Consider the following 14905-nt stretch of genomic DNA (forward strand, 5'->3'; position numbering starts at 1 on the left):
GATCCGCCTGCCTCTGCCTCCCGAGTGCTGGGATTAAAGGCGTGCGCCACCAACACCCAGCCCGTTGCTAGCTCTTAATGCTGCAACCTTTTCCTGGCTAGTCAGTGTCTTTAAATTTTTAATTCCTCTAGGGTTGAATTTTCCTCTCCTTCAATCAGAGCACCAGCCTGAAGAACAGTAGTGGGTTCTCAAGTCCTCAGTACACACTTGTTCAACAGACATGAACAAATTCAAGACACTTGGGGTCATGAGTACAAACTTCAGATTTCCAGGAGATGAAGAAATGACTCAGCGGTTAAGAGCACTGGCTACTCTTCCAGAGGACTAGGTTTGATTCCCAGCGAACCACATGGTGGCTCACAGCCATCCACAACACCAGTTCTAGAAGGATCCGAAGCCTTCCCCTGGCATTCACAAGCACTGCACTAACATAGTGCCAGTCAAACACCTGTATACATAAAACAACTTTAAAATAGATATTTAGACTTGCCGTGTCCATTCTTTCGCAACCCTAGCTTCATGGAGGATCAACCCACACCTCCCTAACACCCACCCTTGGTATGAGGATGGGACAGGGGGATAGCAAGTTTGAAGCCAGTCTGCACAAAGCAAAGGAGACCCCGTCTCACAAAAAAAGCGCAGTCTCAGGGCGGACCTTACCCACTAGAAACTGGACAGAACCGGAAAGGGAAGGAGCGGCGCCCCGCACAGCGCCAGGGAGGGCCGAGACACCCCGCATCACTGGGAGCACCCGCGCCAGGTGACAACCCAGCGCGGCCCCGGAGGGGCGGAGCCACAGCCGCGCCGGCCCCGCCCCGCCCCGCCCCGCTCGCGCGCCTGCGGGCGAGTCTCCGGTCACGTGACGGCGGCGCAGGTGAGCAGCGCTTCCGGGTCGGGCTTGGGAGTCGCGGCCGGCTCCCGCTCCCCCCGGGTGCGCGGGAGACTATGGCGTCCTCCTCCGTCCCCCCCGCCAGCGCACCCGCGGCAGCCGGAGGCCCCGGGCCGGGGTTCGGCTTTGCCTCCAAAACCAAGAAGAAGCATTTCGTGCAGCAGAAAGTGAAGGTGTTCCGGGCCGCCGACCCGCTGGTGGGCGTGTTCCTGTGGGGTGTCGCCCACTCGGTAAGAGCGGGCCCCGTACCCCTCGACCTGCGGGTCCCCGGGCTCCAGCTCCGTGCGCTGCCGCCCCTGCCCCCGCCCCCGCCCCCGCCCCGGCCCCGGCCTGGCTCCCGGCGCACCGTCCCCCGGGTAGACTCTTGTCGCTCTCTCTGTCCTTTACTCCTCCCCTAGAGTTCCATCTTCTCCACCTGAAATCCAGCTCTGTTCCTTGCACTCCTTCCTGCCGGGTCCACCCTCCGGCTACAGGGACTGGCCAGAATCCGGCTCCAGCCAGAGGGACACTAAGGGGAGTGGCTCTAAAGGGGTGTTGGATGCCACTGCCTGGCCAAGGAGGCAGTTCGGTTTCCTCTCCACCTTGCTCTCGAGCCTCAGTCCTTGGCTTTCGAGCCTCGGCTTTGTCTGGGGACAGCTCTAGCCTTTTGGGGGGGTTTTGATCTTCTAACCCTGCTTGCCTTTTCCCAAGACACAGCATTTCAGGGAAGCTGCCCAACTCTGACCCTCGGGGACCTAATGCATTTGGTCTTAGCTGTATCCCCATTGTTGGCGGGAGTGATGGTGTTTGGTGTAAATGGAGCATATTGTAACCAAGGAAAAGGCCGAAGAGCTGTGGTCCCAGGACATTATTTGTGAGCTTTGGAAGCCGGAAAAGGGCTCCAAAGGGTGCAGGTTGGGAGGCAGGAGGCGGCGGATGAGCCCAGCGTACCTCCTTTCCTGAGTGTGTGTCTTGGAGGAGCCAAAGCGAGTGATGCATGGCTGGCTTCTCCTTCAGGTCAGGAGTTGGAGGGATGTGGTGGTCTTCAGCTTGATGGGGACTATTTTGGTTATCGACTTCTTTGTGAGGTAGTCCTGCTATGGTTATGGAGGTGTAAGAGGGCAAGGAAGAATGTCGCACTTTTAAGTCTGTAATTGGAACATCACTGGTGGTCAGTTAGCTCACTCCCTTTTGCCTTTGCTGCTCTCTCGGCGGTGACCTCTTTAGTGAGTGTTCCATCTGAGGCACCGGTCGTGGAGGTAGGACTGCCTCACTGGAAGTATCTTCCAGGCGACTTACCCATCCCTGGGGCACGCACACAGGAGAGGGTTTTCCTTGGGTAAGGATTGGAGGCATTACCTGTAAGACTCACCTCAAGCTCTTTAGGTAAAACACTTTAACTTCAACGCCCCACTTCCCAGTCAGCACACAGGGACCTTAAGTGTGCAGAACAGAGAAATTCCTTGAACATATGCCTTAGCAATGATTCAGCCTGCTTAGCAGGTGTCGAGGAGGGGGCGGGAAGAGCTGTAGCTGACTTTAGGCTGGGAATCTCAAGTGGCTTTTTTTTTTCTTTCTGGAGGAATATGTTTCGTCCTCCTTTCTCCTGAGGACAAGAGCAGTTGCAGGCACTGCGGCATGCGGGATTTAGGTTAGAGTGTGGCCTTTGTTTAGTAATGATCACACAAGGACGGATGAGACGTCCGTCTAGCCATCTAATAAACAGTTGGGGAGCGCTGTGTGCCAGACACTGTGCTAAGCCTCTGAAAGACTGTGTTAGAGTGGACCCTTGCCCTTGAAGAGCCCAGAGCTAGGGGACAGATTTAATAGAAGCTGGGGAGGTAAAGGGGGGCATAGTAACACCAAGGAGGAGAAGTGAATAGAATTGTACCCTGAATTAATGAGCTGCAAGTCTTGAGGACCAAGGAGTGTGTATACTGCCCATGTCCCTCCTGTTCTTAGTTGACTTGCACTGAGGGCAGACATCTGGTGAGTGTATGAGGAGGTGTTAGTTTCCTCAGAGATCAGCTGTTCTTCTTTGACTTTCTGCCTAGGTCGGTGGGCCCTACTGCCAAGATCTGGGTCAAAATGATCTGGAATTGTCCTTTGTAAGGAGTTACTCGGGGTATACGGACATTTCATTCCCTATTGCTTTTGAGCCCCCCCCCAGTCCCATTAACCTTCTGCACTTTAAAAATGTCTTTTCTTTCCCCCTAACGAAGCATGTAACTGTCTTGGGTTTTTTGGTTTTTTTGTTTTGTTTTGTTTTATTCCCTTCATTTTTTTTTTTCTGGATTTCTCACAGCTTTAAAAATAGGCCGGATTGCTTGCAGGGCTTGCCAGATATAAAGTGGCTGTTGTGAGCATGAAGTTCCATGGGGTGGGAGTGTGAGGAGCCGTGTAAGGGTGGCTGACATCAGTTCTTGGGCAGCAGATGGGTAGGGTACTTGCAGATGATCTGCCGCCGATGTTGTTGAGGAATGAGGCTTGACTTGCTCTTTCTTGATTCCGGCTTGGGCTCTGTGTTTCATGGCCTCCTTGTGCTCTGCTTCCTCAGATCAATGAGCTCAGCCAGGTGCCCCCTCCAGTGATGCTGTTGCCAGATGACTTTAAGGCTAGTTCCAAGATCAAGGTCAACAATCACCTCTTCCACAGGTGAGCAGTCTTCACCCTTCTCAGGCTGGGGTGGGGGCTCAGTGCGGGGAGAGTGAGAGAGCTGACTCACAGGGTGTCCTCTGACCTCCATACACAAACCCACACTCACACAAACTAGACGTCTAAAGAAGGAAAAAGAAACAGGCCCCGGCCTGGCTGGACCACACCTTTAATCTCAGCACCTAGGAGAAAAAGGCAGGTGGGTCTCTGTGAGTCCAGCCAGGGCAACACAGTGAGACCCTTTCTCAAAAAATAAAGAAAAAGAGATGGAAGACAGCAAGTAGTTTAAAAATGTTAAATGACTTGAAGGTTTTAGGTTAAAAGTCAATTTACAAGTTTTATGATCTCACATCCATTCTAAAGCAAAAATTCAGTTTTTGAAAAAACAAATGTCTAAAGGCTAACAGATGCCTCAGCAGGTAAAGGCTCTAAAAGCCAGACAACTTGAAATCAGTCTCTAGGACACACACACACACACACACACACACACACACACACACACACACACACACACACAGAGTAAATAAGTAGCTGAGCTACAGGGTAACCAGGACTACATAGAGAGAGTCTGTCTCAAAAATAACCAATAGATAAATTAATTAACTTAAAATTTTAAACATGTAAACATTGTATGCACAGCCTGTTATCTTCTTGTTGCTCCATCAACGAGTAAATATTCCAGATTCAGGTGCCTCTATCATTACCTTCCGGTGAGGATTTCTGAAAAATGACTGAGGCCTCTAACCCCCTTTAGATGATGCCATTCAAACTGTCAGGAAATACTGCCAGTTTTAGGATATTTCTACTGAGCTGCAGATTTAAGAAATGCTCCCGTGTGGATGCACACTAAGCCCCTGCTTTTCTTACACCATCTACCAGCCATGTGACCTGACTTAGGCAGGTCACCCGTCTGTCTTTTAAAGTGCTTCACGGAGCCCATCGTGGTGAGAGATGAGGGGATGAGGTGGAACATCAGGACCCAAGGCCAGCCTCTGCTGCATACATTTTTGAGGCCAATCCCAAGCTGAAAAAAACCAAAACAGCAGCAACAAGTAAAGTGGGCTGGGGAGATTGCTCACAGCAGATAGCACTTGCACTGAGACCAGGATCCACCCTTCTCAGGCTGGAAACGCTGGGCGTGGCTGTGCGCTCCTATTTGCCCAGCACTGGCAGAGGCAGAGGGAAGCGGGCCCTGGGAACCTGCTGGTCAGACAGCCTACAAGAAATGGTGGCTAGCTGGGCGGTGGTGGCACATGTCCTTAATCCCAGCACTTGAGAGACAGAGGCAGGTGGATCTCTGTGAGTTCCAGGCCAGCTGGGTCTACAGAGTGAGTTCCAGGACAGCCAGGGCTACACAGAGAAACCCTGTCTCAACCCCCCCCCCACCAAAAAACTGCTGGGCTTTGGGTTCAGTCTCAAAGCAATAAGGTGGGGGAGGGGAGCAATAGAGGAAGACACTGGACACTGTCTTCTGGCCTCCATATTGAGCACGCTGGTGTGCATGTGTGTATGCACCACACATACACACACTTGAGCACATACTCTACCCAAACAAAGGCAACAGCAAACTAACTAAATACTTCACAGGGTTCTGTGAGAATTATATCAGGCAATAGTATAATGGTTGAAAACCTGTGTTTCAGAGAAAATCTTCCCAGTCATTTCAAGTTCAAGGAATATTGTCCCCAGGTCTTCAGGAACCTCCGTGATCGATTCGGCATTGACGATCAGGATTACTTGGTGAGAGGCTATTGTGGGGTGAGGGTAGTCCCTGGCAGCTAGGGGGTCTGTTAGACAATTAGGTTTAGAAAACTGAGAGCCTTGGTTAATGCTGTCTTTGTGTGTGTGTGTGTGTGTGTGTGTGTGTGTGTGTGTGTGTGTGCGCGCGCGCATGAGAGTGCTGGTGGTCATGGGCATCTTTGAAAATGTAATGAGACTAATGGAGCTGTTCTGGGGGAAGCAGGATCTGTATGTATGTATGTATATATTAAAATTTTACATTGAGCTTCATTCAGTCATGTGTGGTAACCAAATTAGGAACCCCTGTTGCATTTCTAACCCCAGAATTTATTGCATCTTAATTATTTATTGTGGTTGTGTGTACCTTTAGTGAATGTTTGTATGTGGGAATCGGAGGAAACCTTTCTGGAATTGGTTGTTTTCTTCTACCCTGTGAGTCCTAGGGATTTAACTCGGGCCATCTTGTTGCACAGCATCAGGCTTGGGAGCACACGCGTTTCCCGGAGCCATCTCAAGCCTCTATCGCAGTTTCACGCACTCAGAGAAGCGGTTGTTTGGCCATTACCCTCCTGTCTTCATATAACTCAAGGTCCATGTGTTCACAGCCCGTTCTTTGTCTCCAGGTATCCCTTACTCGAAGCCCCCCAAGCGAAACTGAAGGCAGCGATGGTCGGTTTCTCATCTCCTATGATCGAACTCTTGTTATCAAAGAGGTGTCCAGTGAGGACATTGCCGACATGCATAGCAACCTCTCCAACTATCACCAGGTCAGGCCTCTCCAGCCCGTCTGTCCCCTCCCTACCCACACAGATGACAGAGGTCTCCTGTTCTTTCTCTCCCTGTGAGCCGTGTCTCTTCCCCAGAAGCACTAAAAGGGTCTCTGCATGCCTGCTAGCGTTTTAGCGTTTGACTTCATAGGAAAACGTCATGTGTCCCTTCCCACTTGGCACCCACCACCTAAAACCACTGTTTCTTTTTTTTGTTTGTTTGGTTTTTTTTTTTTTGGTTTTTCGAGACAGGGTTTCTCTGTGGCTTTGGAGGCTGTCCTGGAACTCGCTTGGTAGTCCAGGCTGAAAACCACTGTTTCTTTGTTTGTGTGCTTGAGCTTGGAGGTCAGAGGATGATGCTGTCGAGTTGGCCGTCTTTCCTTCCACCGTGTGGGTTCCAGGGATCAAACTCATGTTACCATGGTGGTGGAAGTGCTTGTACTCACTGGCCCCGGGGATTGATTCCTTTTCAGTTTATTATTCTTTTATGTTTATGGGTATTTTGCCTTCGTGTATGTGGATACACAGTGTGTGTACCTGGTGCCCTCGGAGACCTGAAGAGGGTGTCAGATACGCTGGAACTGTAGTTATAGACAGTGGTGAGCTGCCATAATAAGTTCTGGGAATTAACCAGGCCCTCTGCAAGAGCAGCCAGTGTGCTTAACTGCTGAAGCATTGCCCTAGTCTCTGATTTTTTTTATTAAAATTTTTATTTTGGCCGGGCATTGGTGGTGCACGTCTTTAATCCCAGCACTCAAGAGGCAGAGGCAGGTGGATCTCTGTGAGTTCGAGAGCAGCCTATTCTACAGAGCCAGGATAGACTCCAAAACTAAACAGAGAAACCCTGTCTCGAAAAACAAACAGACAAAAAGTAAAACAAAAAAAAATTTTTTAAGCTGGGTGTGGTGGTGCACACCTTTAACCCTGGCACTCGGGAGGCAGGGGCAGTTGGATCTGTGAGTTTGAAGCCAGCCTGGTCTACAGAGTGAGTTCCAGTACAGCCAGGGCTTCACGGAGAAACCCTGTCTCGATAAACCACAATATATATGTGTTTTGCATTTGTTTATTTACTGGGGGGCGCATGCATGCCACACTGTACTTGTGGAGGTCAGATAGCTCCAGGGAGTTGATCTTCTCTGTTTATCATCTGGGGTTCCAGGGATCGACTTAGACAGGGTTAGACAAAAGCACTTGTAGCCGCAGAGCCACTGGGTTTTGAGTGGTTAGAGGTTACTCGTTGGACAGGTGGCAGAGGGCATTCTAGGCAAAGGGAGATGGTGTGTGTTAATGCACAAAACCATGAAAAGTGTTAGGAGATTGCAAGAATCCTAGCGTGGCTGGGATGTGCGGTACTAGGAAAACTAAGCTGGAGCCGAATTATAAAAGGGCCTGTGAATCAAAGAGAAATCTGGCCTTTATCGTGAGGTAGTTTTCAGGGAACTAGAATGTAGACCATTTAGAAATGAAGGATTGGACATACAGCTCATACCTAGCATGGGTGAGGCCCTGCGTTCTGTCGTCAGAACCATAAGCAGAAGAGAGAAAAGATGTCTTGTCTCTCTGACAGCATGTAAGAAGTAGACTGGAGAGGGGCACACTGAGGAGGGTACCCATTTCAGTAGTAAGAAGTAGACTGGAGAGGGGCACACTGAGGAGGGTACCCATTTCAGTAGTCTGGAGAGATAGACTGGAGAGGGGCACACTGAGGAGGGTACCCATTTCAGTAGTCTGGAGAGATAGACTGGAGAGGGGCACACTGAGGAGGGTACCCATTTCAGTAGTCTGGAGAGATAGACTGGAGAGGGGCACACTGAGGAGGGTACCCATTTCAGTAGTAAGAAGTAGACTGGAGAGGGGCACACTGAGGAGGGTACCCATTTTAGTCTGGAGAGAACGCAGGAGACATGAAGGACCTGTGAGGACACTATGCAGTTAAGGCAAAGGAGCCTCCGAGTGCTTGGCACCCTTGTCTACAACCGGGAAACAGAAAAAGGAACAGGCTCCTGGAGGAAGATAGCGCGATTGGAACATGGCTTCTGCAGTTCCTCTCGATTTCAGATGTCCGTGAGATGACTGGGTGTGGGCAGAGACTAAGGAGAGAGTAGACTAGGAGTGTCACTCTAGGAGTTCTACATCAGTAAGTGCTCATTAAAACCCATCTATTGCCACTTAAAAATCACTGTGGATTTGACAGGAAGAATATGAAGACACACACACACACACAAATAAGCAACAACAAAAAAAATTTCTTAAAAATACAAATTTTAGCCAGGTGTAGTGGCGCACACCTTTAATCCCAGCACTCAGGAGGCAGAGGCAGGCGGATCTCTGAGTTCCAGGGACAGCCTGGTCTACAGAGCTCCAGGACAGCCAGGGCTACACAGAGAAATCCTGTCTTGAAAACCAAAAAGAGGGGCTGGAGAGATGGCTCAGAGGTTAAGAGCACTGACTGTTCTTCCAGAGGTCCTGAGTTCAATTCCCGGCAACCACATGGTGGCTCACAACCACCTTGAATGAGATCTGGTGCTCTCCGCTGGCATGCAGGCAGAAGACTGTATACACAATAAATAAATAAAATATTAAAAAAAAAGAAAACCAAAAAGATAGATAGATAGATGGATGGATGGATAGATAAAGAGAGAGAGAGAAAGAATATAATAAAGTAAGATACAAACTTTCAGGGCAAGTAAAGCACCCAGGAAGGAGACTCATTGTGGACTGGCAGTTTGGATTACTAATGCCCAGAGTACATCCATGAAGGATAAGGGACAGGAGGACATCAGAGGTGAGCGTAGTGGGTGAAAGGCGAGATTGTCGGAAGGGTCAAGTGCATAGTAGAAATAATTCAGTGGCTACAGTCCCCACCAGATTTGACAACTAAGGAGTTGAGGGTTGAAATCAGATTTCAGTGATTTAGAGTATTTCCATGAATAAGGGCTTATTTCTACTTTTATTTGTTTATTGGTAAAACTGTGTGTACAGGTGTTCTGCCTGCATGTATGTCTGTGGATCATGCATGTGCCTGGTGCCCTTGGAGGCCAGAATAGAACATCAGATCCCCTGGAACTGGAGTTACAGGAACTGTGATCCACTGTGTGGGTGCTAGGAATCGAATCCAGGTCTTCTGGAAGATCCATCTCTCGACTCCCAGTGTTTAAGGTCAGCTTTACTTGGAGCCAGGCTGGTGACATCTGACTTAGAAAACAAAATAGGGCAGTGCTAGAGAGATGGCTGAGTGGGGAAGAGCACTTCCTGTTTGCCCAGAGGACCTAAGTTAGGCTGATGTCAGTGACTCATGTCTGTAACTCTAGTTCCAAGGGATGCTCTGGCCTCCAGGGGCGTTCTCACAGACACATACATAAAAAATAAGGCTGTAGTAGTGCCTTCCTTTAATCTTAGCATCTTTGAGTTCAAGGTAGATATGTGAGTTTGAGGCCAGCTTGGTCTGCAGATAGAGTTCCAGGATAGTCAGGTGTAGAGTGAACCCTTTTCCCCGCCAGCCGCTTTGGTTTTTCCCCACCAGTTGCCTGGGCTCTGCTGCATTGTAGTCCCCAAATAACACACAAGACGCTGTATTAATTATGAAGCTGTTGGCCTTGCTTGTTTCTTACTGGCTAGCTCTGACTTAAGTATTTATCCCGCAATTGTTAATCTAAGTATTTCTCTTACTGGACGGACATCTTACTTCTCTGGCGGGCTACATGATGACTCCCTGTGTTTCTCTTACCCAGAGTCCTCTTGGACTCCTAGTCCACCTATCTTGCTTCCCTATTGGCCAACAGTGCTTTATTGACATACACAGGACTTCCCCATCAGTCAGGGTATGCAGAGAAACCCTATTAAAAAATAGAAAAAATAAATAATAAATCTTTATTTTAAAAAACAAAACAGCCGGGCGGTGGTGGCGCATGCCTTTAATCCCAGCACTCGGGAGGCAGAGGCAGGCAGATCTCTGTGAGTTCGAGGCCGGGCTGGACCGATAGCCTCCGAAACAATACAGAGAAACCCTGTCTCGTAAAAACAAAAAAAAAAACAAACAAACAAAACAATCCAAATTAATTAATTGTAGGTCTCCTTGTAGTCATTTATACTATCAAGAAACAGTCATTTCATTGGTAAGTAAATCTAAGTTTAACTCTGGTTCTGTGACTTTATTTGCACAGTCTAAAGTAAGAATAACAATACCTACCTTCCTCATCTTGAAAAGTGACAAGGGTAGCCTGACAGTCAGAAGCTAGAGACAGAGAGATCAGGAGTTGAAGACCCACCCCAGCCATGTGAGACTCAGTGTCAAACAAAGGAATGACTGACGCGGGTGAGAAAAGTACTTTAAAATTAAGAGACCGAGCAGCTGGTGACAGGAGCACTTCTAGAGACCTGCCACCCCTTGGCTTTGCATCCTTTGTGCTTGAGGGTTCCTGCCTGACTCTGGAGTAGCAGCACTTGGACTGCTGTGCCTGCCATCCTTCTCTTACTCCTTCCTGTCATTGTCTTCCCCAGTATATAGTCAAGTGTCATGGCAACACGCTTCTGCCCCAGTTCCTGGGCATGTACCGAGTCAGCGTAGAAAACGAAGACAGTTACATGCTTGTCATGCGAAATATGTTTAGTCATCGTCTTCCTGTGCATAGGAAGTATGACCTCAAGGTAAGAGCAGGGTGACCTGGGCTAAAGGGAAGGCTGCTCCTGGCCTGTGTGTGTGGGAAGGCTTGGGAGGGCAGGTGACTGCTGTTACAGGAGAGGTGTAGATTTGACTGTTCATCTTTGGAACTGGGCTTCCGGCTGGCCCTGTTATTTCTTCTGACTTAGTCTTTGATCTCTCTACAGGGCTCTCTCGTGTCCCGGGAAGCCAGTGATAAGGAAAAGGTAATAGTCCTTTTAGGCGATGCTGTAAGGGATTGGGCAGGAACAGGGGTCTTGACAAAGGGATTTCTAGGGATAAAGAAACAGTTCTCCATAATGGATACAGATTGCAGATGTTTCTTACCTTAAACTACTAAAAAGAAAACATAACAAAAACTACTGGTGTGGGGGAGCAGCAGAGTGGCTGTTAGCATCTTGTTAGCACTGGTTCTGCTGTGTTGAAGGTTCGGGAAAGATGGGCAGGCCAGGCGTGAAGAGCAGAGTGCTCATTTTCCACATGGCATTCTGAAGTCGCATTCAAGTAGCTGTTTTCACTGAAGAAGGAGGAAGTCAGTGTGAAGGGTATTGACTGCAGTCCATAAGGAGGTAGCGGTGGGCACCAAATGAAATGCAGCTGCTGAGTCCAGACCCAAAGTAACCGTGGGGCTGCTGCTCTCTTCAAGCCTCTGAGTAGAGAGGCTTGCATGCACGAAGGGCTCTCTGAGGCCTTGGGTGAGGGTGATTCCCAAGGCATTCTTTTCCCGACTCTAGGTTAAAGAGCTGCCGACACTTAAGGATATGGACTTCCTCAACAAGAACCAGAAAGTGTATATTGGTGAGGAAGAGAAGAAAGTATTTCTGGAGAAGCTGAAGCGAGATGTGGAGGTAACAATGGGGTGCCCAGAAGTGCCTTGTGCAATAAAGGAAGAAATGCCTATCTTTAAAATTTTTTTGCTTTTTTGCCTTCCATTTGTGATATGAGAATTTTCTTGCCTTTATTTTTGGGGTTCGCTGAGTGGAAGGTTGGGGTGAAACAGGAGAAACCCCTAGGCCCATTGGTGGGGTGGGGTAGGGAGTGGGATGGGCACTGGCTAGGAGGGGTCAGAGGGTGCTGTCAGACTCCAGGACTGGGGCGCTAACCCCTGGCAGTGCCGTAACCTCAGTTTATGTGCTCCTTTCCCCCAGGAGGGCCAGAAACTCACGGAAGGAGGCATAGGGTGGACGCTGGAGCTGGGTGGGAGACCGGGGTCTCTGATGTGTCAGTGGGTTTCAGTTCCTAGTGCAGCTGAAGATCATGGACTACAGCCTTCTGCTGGGCATCCACGACATCATCCGGGGCTCTGAGCCGGAGGAAGAGGGGCCCGTACGGGAGGACGAGTCAGAGTGGGATGGGGACTGTAACCTGGCCGGACCTCCTGCTCTGGTGGGCTCCTATGGCACCTCCCCTGAGGGCATTGGAGGCTACATTCATTCCCACCGGCCCCTGGGCCCAGGAGAGTTTGAGTCCTTCATCGATGTCTATGCCATCCGGAGTGCTGAGGGTGAGAGAGAACCGGGAATGTTAAGGGGTGGTGGGCATCCTTGGGGGACAGAGACCAGGGTGGTGGATGGAGAAGCTGATTAGCTTGTCACAACAAAACTGACTCCAGGGGAAAGGAACTGGAACTGTGTGTACCCTGTCGTCATTGTTAGTCTCTCTCCCCAGGGGCCCCCCAGAAGGAGGTGTATTTTATGGGCCTCATTGACATTCTGACACAGTACGATGCCAAGAAGAAAGCGGCTCATGCAGCCAAAACCGTCAAGCATGGGGTGAGAGTTCCCCCACAGCCTTTCCTTTCCTGGCCTGACCCTCTGGAAAGAGAACAGCTGGGTGGCTGAGGGAGGAAAGGTGCCAGGGCTCCTCACACATTGTCCCCTGTCCATTCTCACAGGCGGGAGCAGAGATCTCAACTGTCCATCCTGAGCAGTATGCTAAGAGATTCCTGGATTTCATTGCCAACATCTTTGCCTAAGAGGCTGCCTGACTCCCTGGTGATTGCCGCTTTATGTTGAAGGTGGTGGTTCTGAAAGTCTTAGGGGAACTGGATGTGGCCACTACTTCTCTTCCTTGCTAAATTCAGGCTGCAGGCTCCTTCCATCCAGATCATTCCATCTTGGTGGTTAGGCTTTTCCTGCCCAAGAAACACACTATCCTTTCTCCCCACATCCGTTTTTCTGCCCGTTCTCCCCGCTCCCAGTAAGCCCTCTTGTTTCATTAGAGTGCTGTTGTTGACTCCCAAGTGCCTTGATCTTTGAAAAATACCTTGTTTCTATGAAATAAGAGGAGCTGGGGGTAGGGGTTGCTTGCCATCTTCGGGACCTGACGTGGTTCAAGCAGCTACCTTGGATGCACTTTGCTGTATGGAAGAAACAGTGTCTGGATTTCACTGATACCTTTGTAGGGCTCTTTGTGGCAGTCTTTTCTTCCTGAAGGCCCTGGAATGGAGGGCCTCTCAGGAGACTCTAGTGTGGGTGCAGGCATTCATGCATGGACAGTCAGCGGGCTGGCACCTCACAGAGGCAGGACCCAAGCGGACTTTTGTGACTATGCAGAGAATGGAGAAGGTCCCTGTCAAACATTGACTGTTGTCCATTCTCTTCCTCCACCCACCCCACCCCACCCCACCCCACCCCACCCTGATACGTAGCCATGAGTACTTCTGGATCAGGAACCCCAACACAGCTAGAACTGTCCAAGCCTAGGGGCAGGTGTGAGGCCTCTGCTGCTGCACCTCTCCGGAACCCTTTAGCTGGGGAAGGGAGGGGAGCAATGGAGCCTGGAAGGACAGGTCGGAGTGCAAGGTTCATTCCCTGTGTGAAATTTCCTGTCTTCCTATCCAGTAAAGCCCAAGGTCCCTTTCTAGCCAAGGGAAGAGCTCCATGTGTCTCAGTTTCCATAACTTCAAGAGGATAGAGGCCTTGAGTGTGGGAACGTCCCCCCAGAACACAGCCTCCCCCTCTTCTCAAACACTTTTTCTAGTTGGATTTGTTATTCTGTTCCCTTCTGTCCCATCTTTCACTGCTAATGTGTCTCCCAGGGGACAGATGGCCTTCTCTGTCATCTTCACTTCCCACCCCCAGAGAGGAGTCAGAGCCATAACTCACTCACCCAGTCCCTTCCAAAGATAGCCGAGTTCATGCGTGATACCCTTAGAATGTAGAGGAACTTGCACAGCAGCTAATGCCTGTAAAACCCAGTACTCAAGGAGTCTGCAGCAGAGTCAGTGACAGTTCAAGGCCAGCTTGAACAGCCTGGGCTGCAGAGTAAGACATGGTCTCAGGAAAACTCAAAGAAGGTATGGGTTTGAGCACTGGAGATGATAGCTCAGTTGATAGAGTGCTTGCCTAGCATGTACAAAGCTCTGGGTTCCATCCCATCGCCATCCAAACCAGGTGTGGTGGTCACACCTATAATCCCAGCACTTGGGAAAGGAAGGCAAAGGGGGATCAGGTATTCAAGGTCACCCTCAGTTCCATAGCAAGTTTGAGGCCAGCCAAGGACACTTGAGCCTATCTGGGAAAACAAGATTCTACTGTGAGATAGACAGTCTTGTCTCTGCCCAGAGCCTTTGGAACCAAGACGGGCATTGTTGGTGTTCTGTTCCCCTTTAGACCTCCATGCCCTGGGGGTGGGGGGTGGGCAGTGAGGGCACAAAGCTGCTTTGCTGTGTGACTTGCCTGACCAGTCACTCTCATAAAAAGCCACGAGGTCCTGGGGAGAAGCCCCCCTCTCACATTTACACCAAAGGAAGTGGCAAAAGGCAGGCCCAGCTGAGGTGGGAGGGGCCTGCCCGCTGGGCCTCTTCTGTCCCACAGTCCCCCTTTCCCCTGTTGATGCAATAAAGTCCCATGGCACCAGCAGCAGTTCCTTAGAACTGGATTCTCCAACCCCGAGGTTGTGTATTATGGGCAGTACGGTCATCTTCATTTATTGCTTCTGTTTTCCTTCATTTTTGTTTTATTAATAAAATCTGTACTTACTCCCAATATCACAATAAAATAAATTATTCGGTCCAAATCGTTCACAGAAATGTTTTTTGTTTTCCTTGGAAAATGCTGAGGAATCCAGTGTTTACAAGATGCAGAGACCAACTGAAGAATACTGGTCTTAAGGGTGTTGGGCTCCTGAGTATGTGTGGGAGGTTTCCAGGATGGCTGTGGATTTATAGGTGTGGGGCGGGGGCATGGGAGTGAAAACATTCGTCAGCTTTGT

At 49.7% G+C, this 14905-nt stretch overlaps 1 protein-coding gene across 3 annotated transcripts; it reads left to right on the forward strand.

Annotated features, from left to right (window-relative positions):
- The first annotated feature begins 863 nt into the window (after positions 1–863).
- Positions 864–14710, forward strand: Pip4k2c (phosphatidylinositol-5-phosphate 4-kinase type 2 gamma). Of its 3 annotated transcripts, XM_040754759.1 has the most exons (11): positions 1847–1885; positions 2923–2976; positions 3426–3523; positions 5167–5263; positions 5887–6030; positions 10531–10677; positions 10858–10896; positions 11425–11538; positions 11927–12194; positions 12359–12462; positions 12585–14710. In XM_040754759.1, the coding sequence occupies exons 1-11, from the start codon at positions 1862–1864 to the stop codon at positions 12663–12665; spliced, it is 1170 nt and encodes a 389-aa protein (XP_040610693.1). In that variant the 5' UTR covers positions 1847–1861; the 3' UTR covers positions 12666–14710. The 3 variants fall into 3 exon arrangements, with proteins under 3 accessions (XP_005079819.1, XP_040610694.1, XP_040610693.1); XM_005079762.4 differs by lacking the exons at positions 1847–1885; positions 2923–2976 and adding an exon at positions 864–1119; XM_040754760.1 differs by lacking the exon at positions 2923–2976 and having other exon boundaries at positions 1467–1885.
- The last annotated feature ends 195 nt before the right edge of the window (positions 14711–14905 follow it).

This window comes from Mesocricetus auratus, unplaced genomic scaffold (assembly GCF_017639785.1).
Source record: "Mesocricetus auratus isolate SY011 unplaced genomic scaffold, BCM_Maur_2.0 Super-Scaffold_100011, whole genome shotgun sequence".
NCBI classification, from domain to species: Eukaryota; Metazoa; Chordata; class Mammalia; order Rodentia; family Cricetidae; genus Mesocricetus; species Mesocricetus auratus.

What these genes read in the sequence shown, in the direction of transcription:
- Pip4k2c (XM_005079762.4), top strand. Translation starts at nt 946, where the DNA reads ATGGCGTCCTCCTCCGTCCCCCCCGCCAGCGCACCCGCGGCAGCCGGA. An exon ending in ACCTCTCCAACTATCACCAG is followed by an intron (nt 6,031 to 10,530) that starts GTCAGGCCTCTC and finishes TGTCTTCCCCAG; the next exon opens with TATATAGTCAAGTGTCATGG. An exon ending in CCAAAACCGTCAAGCATGGG is followed by an intron (nt 12,463 to 12,584) that starts GTGAGAGTTCCC and finishes CCATTCTCACAG; the next exon opens with GCGGGAGCAGAGATCTCAAC.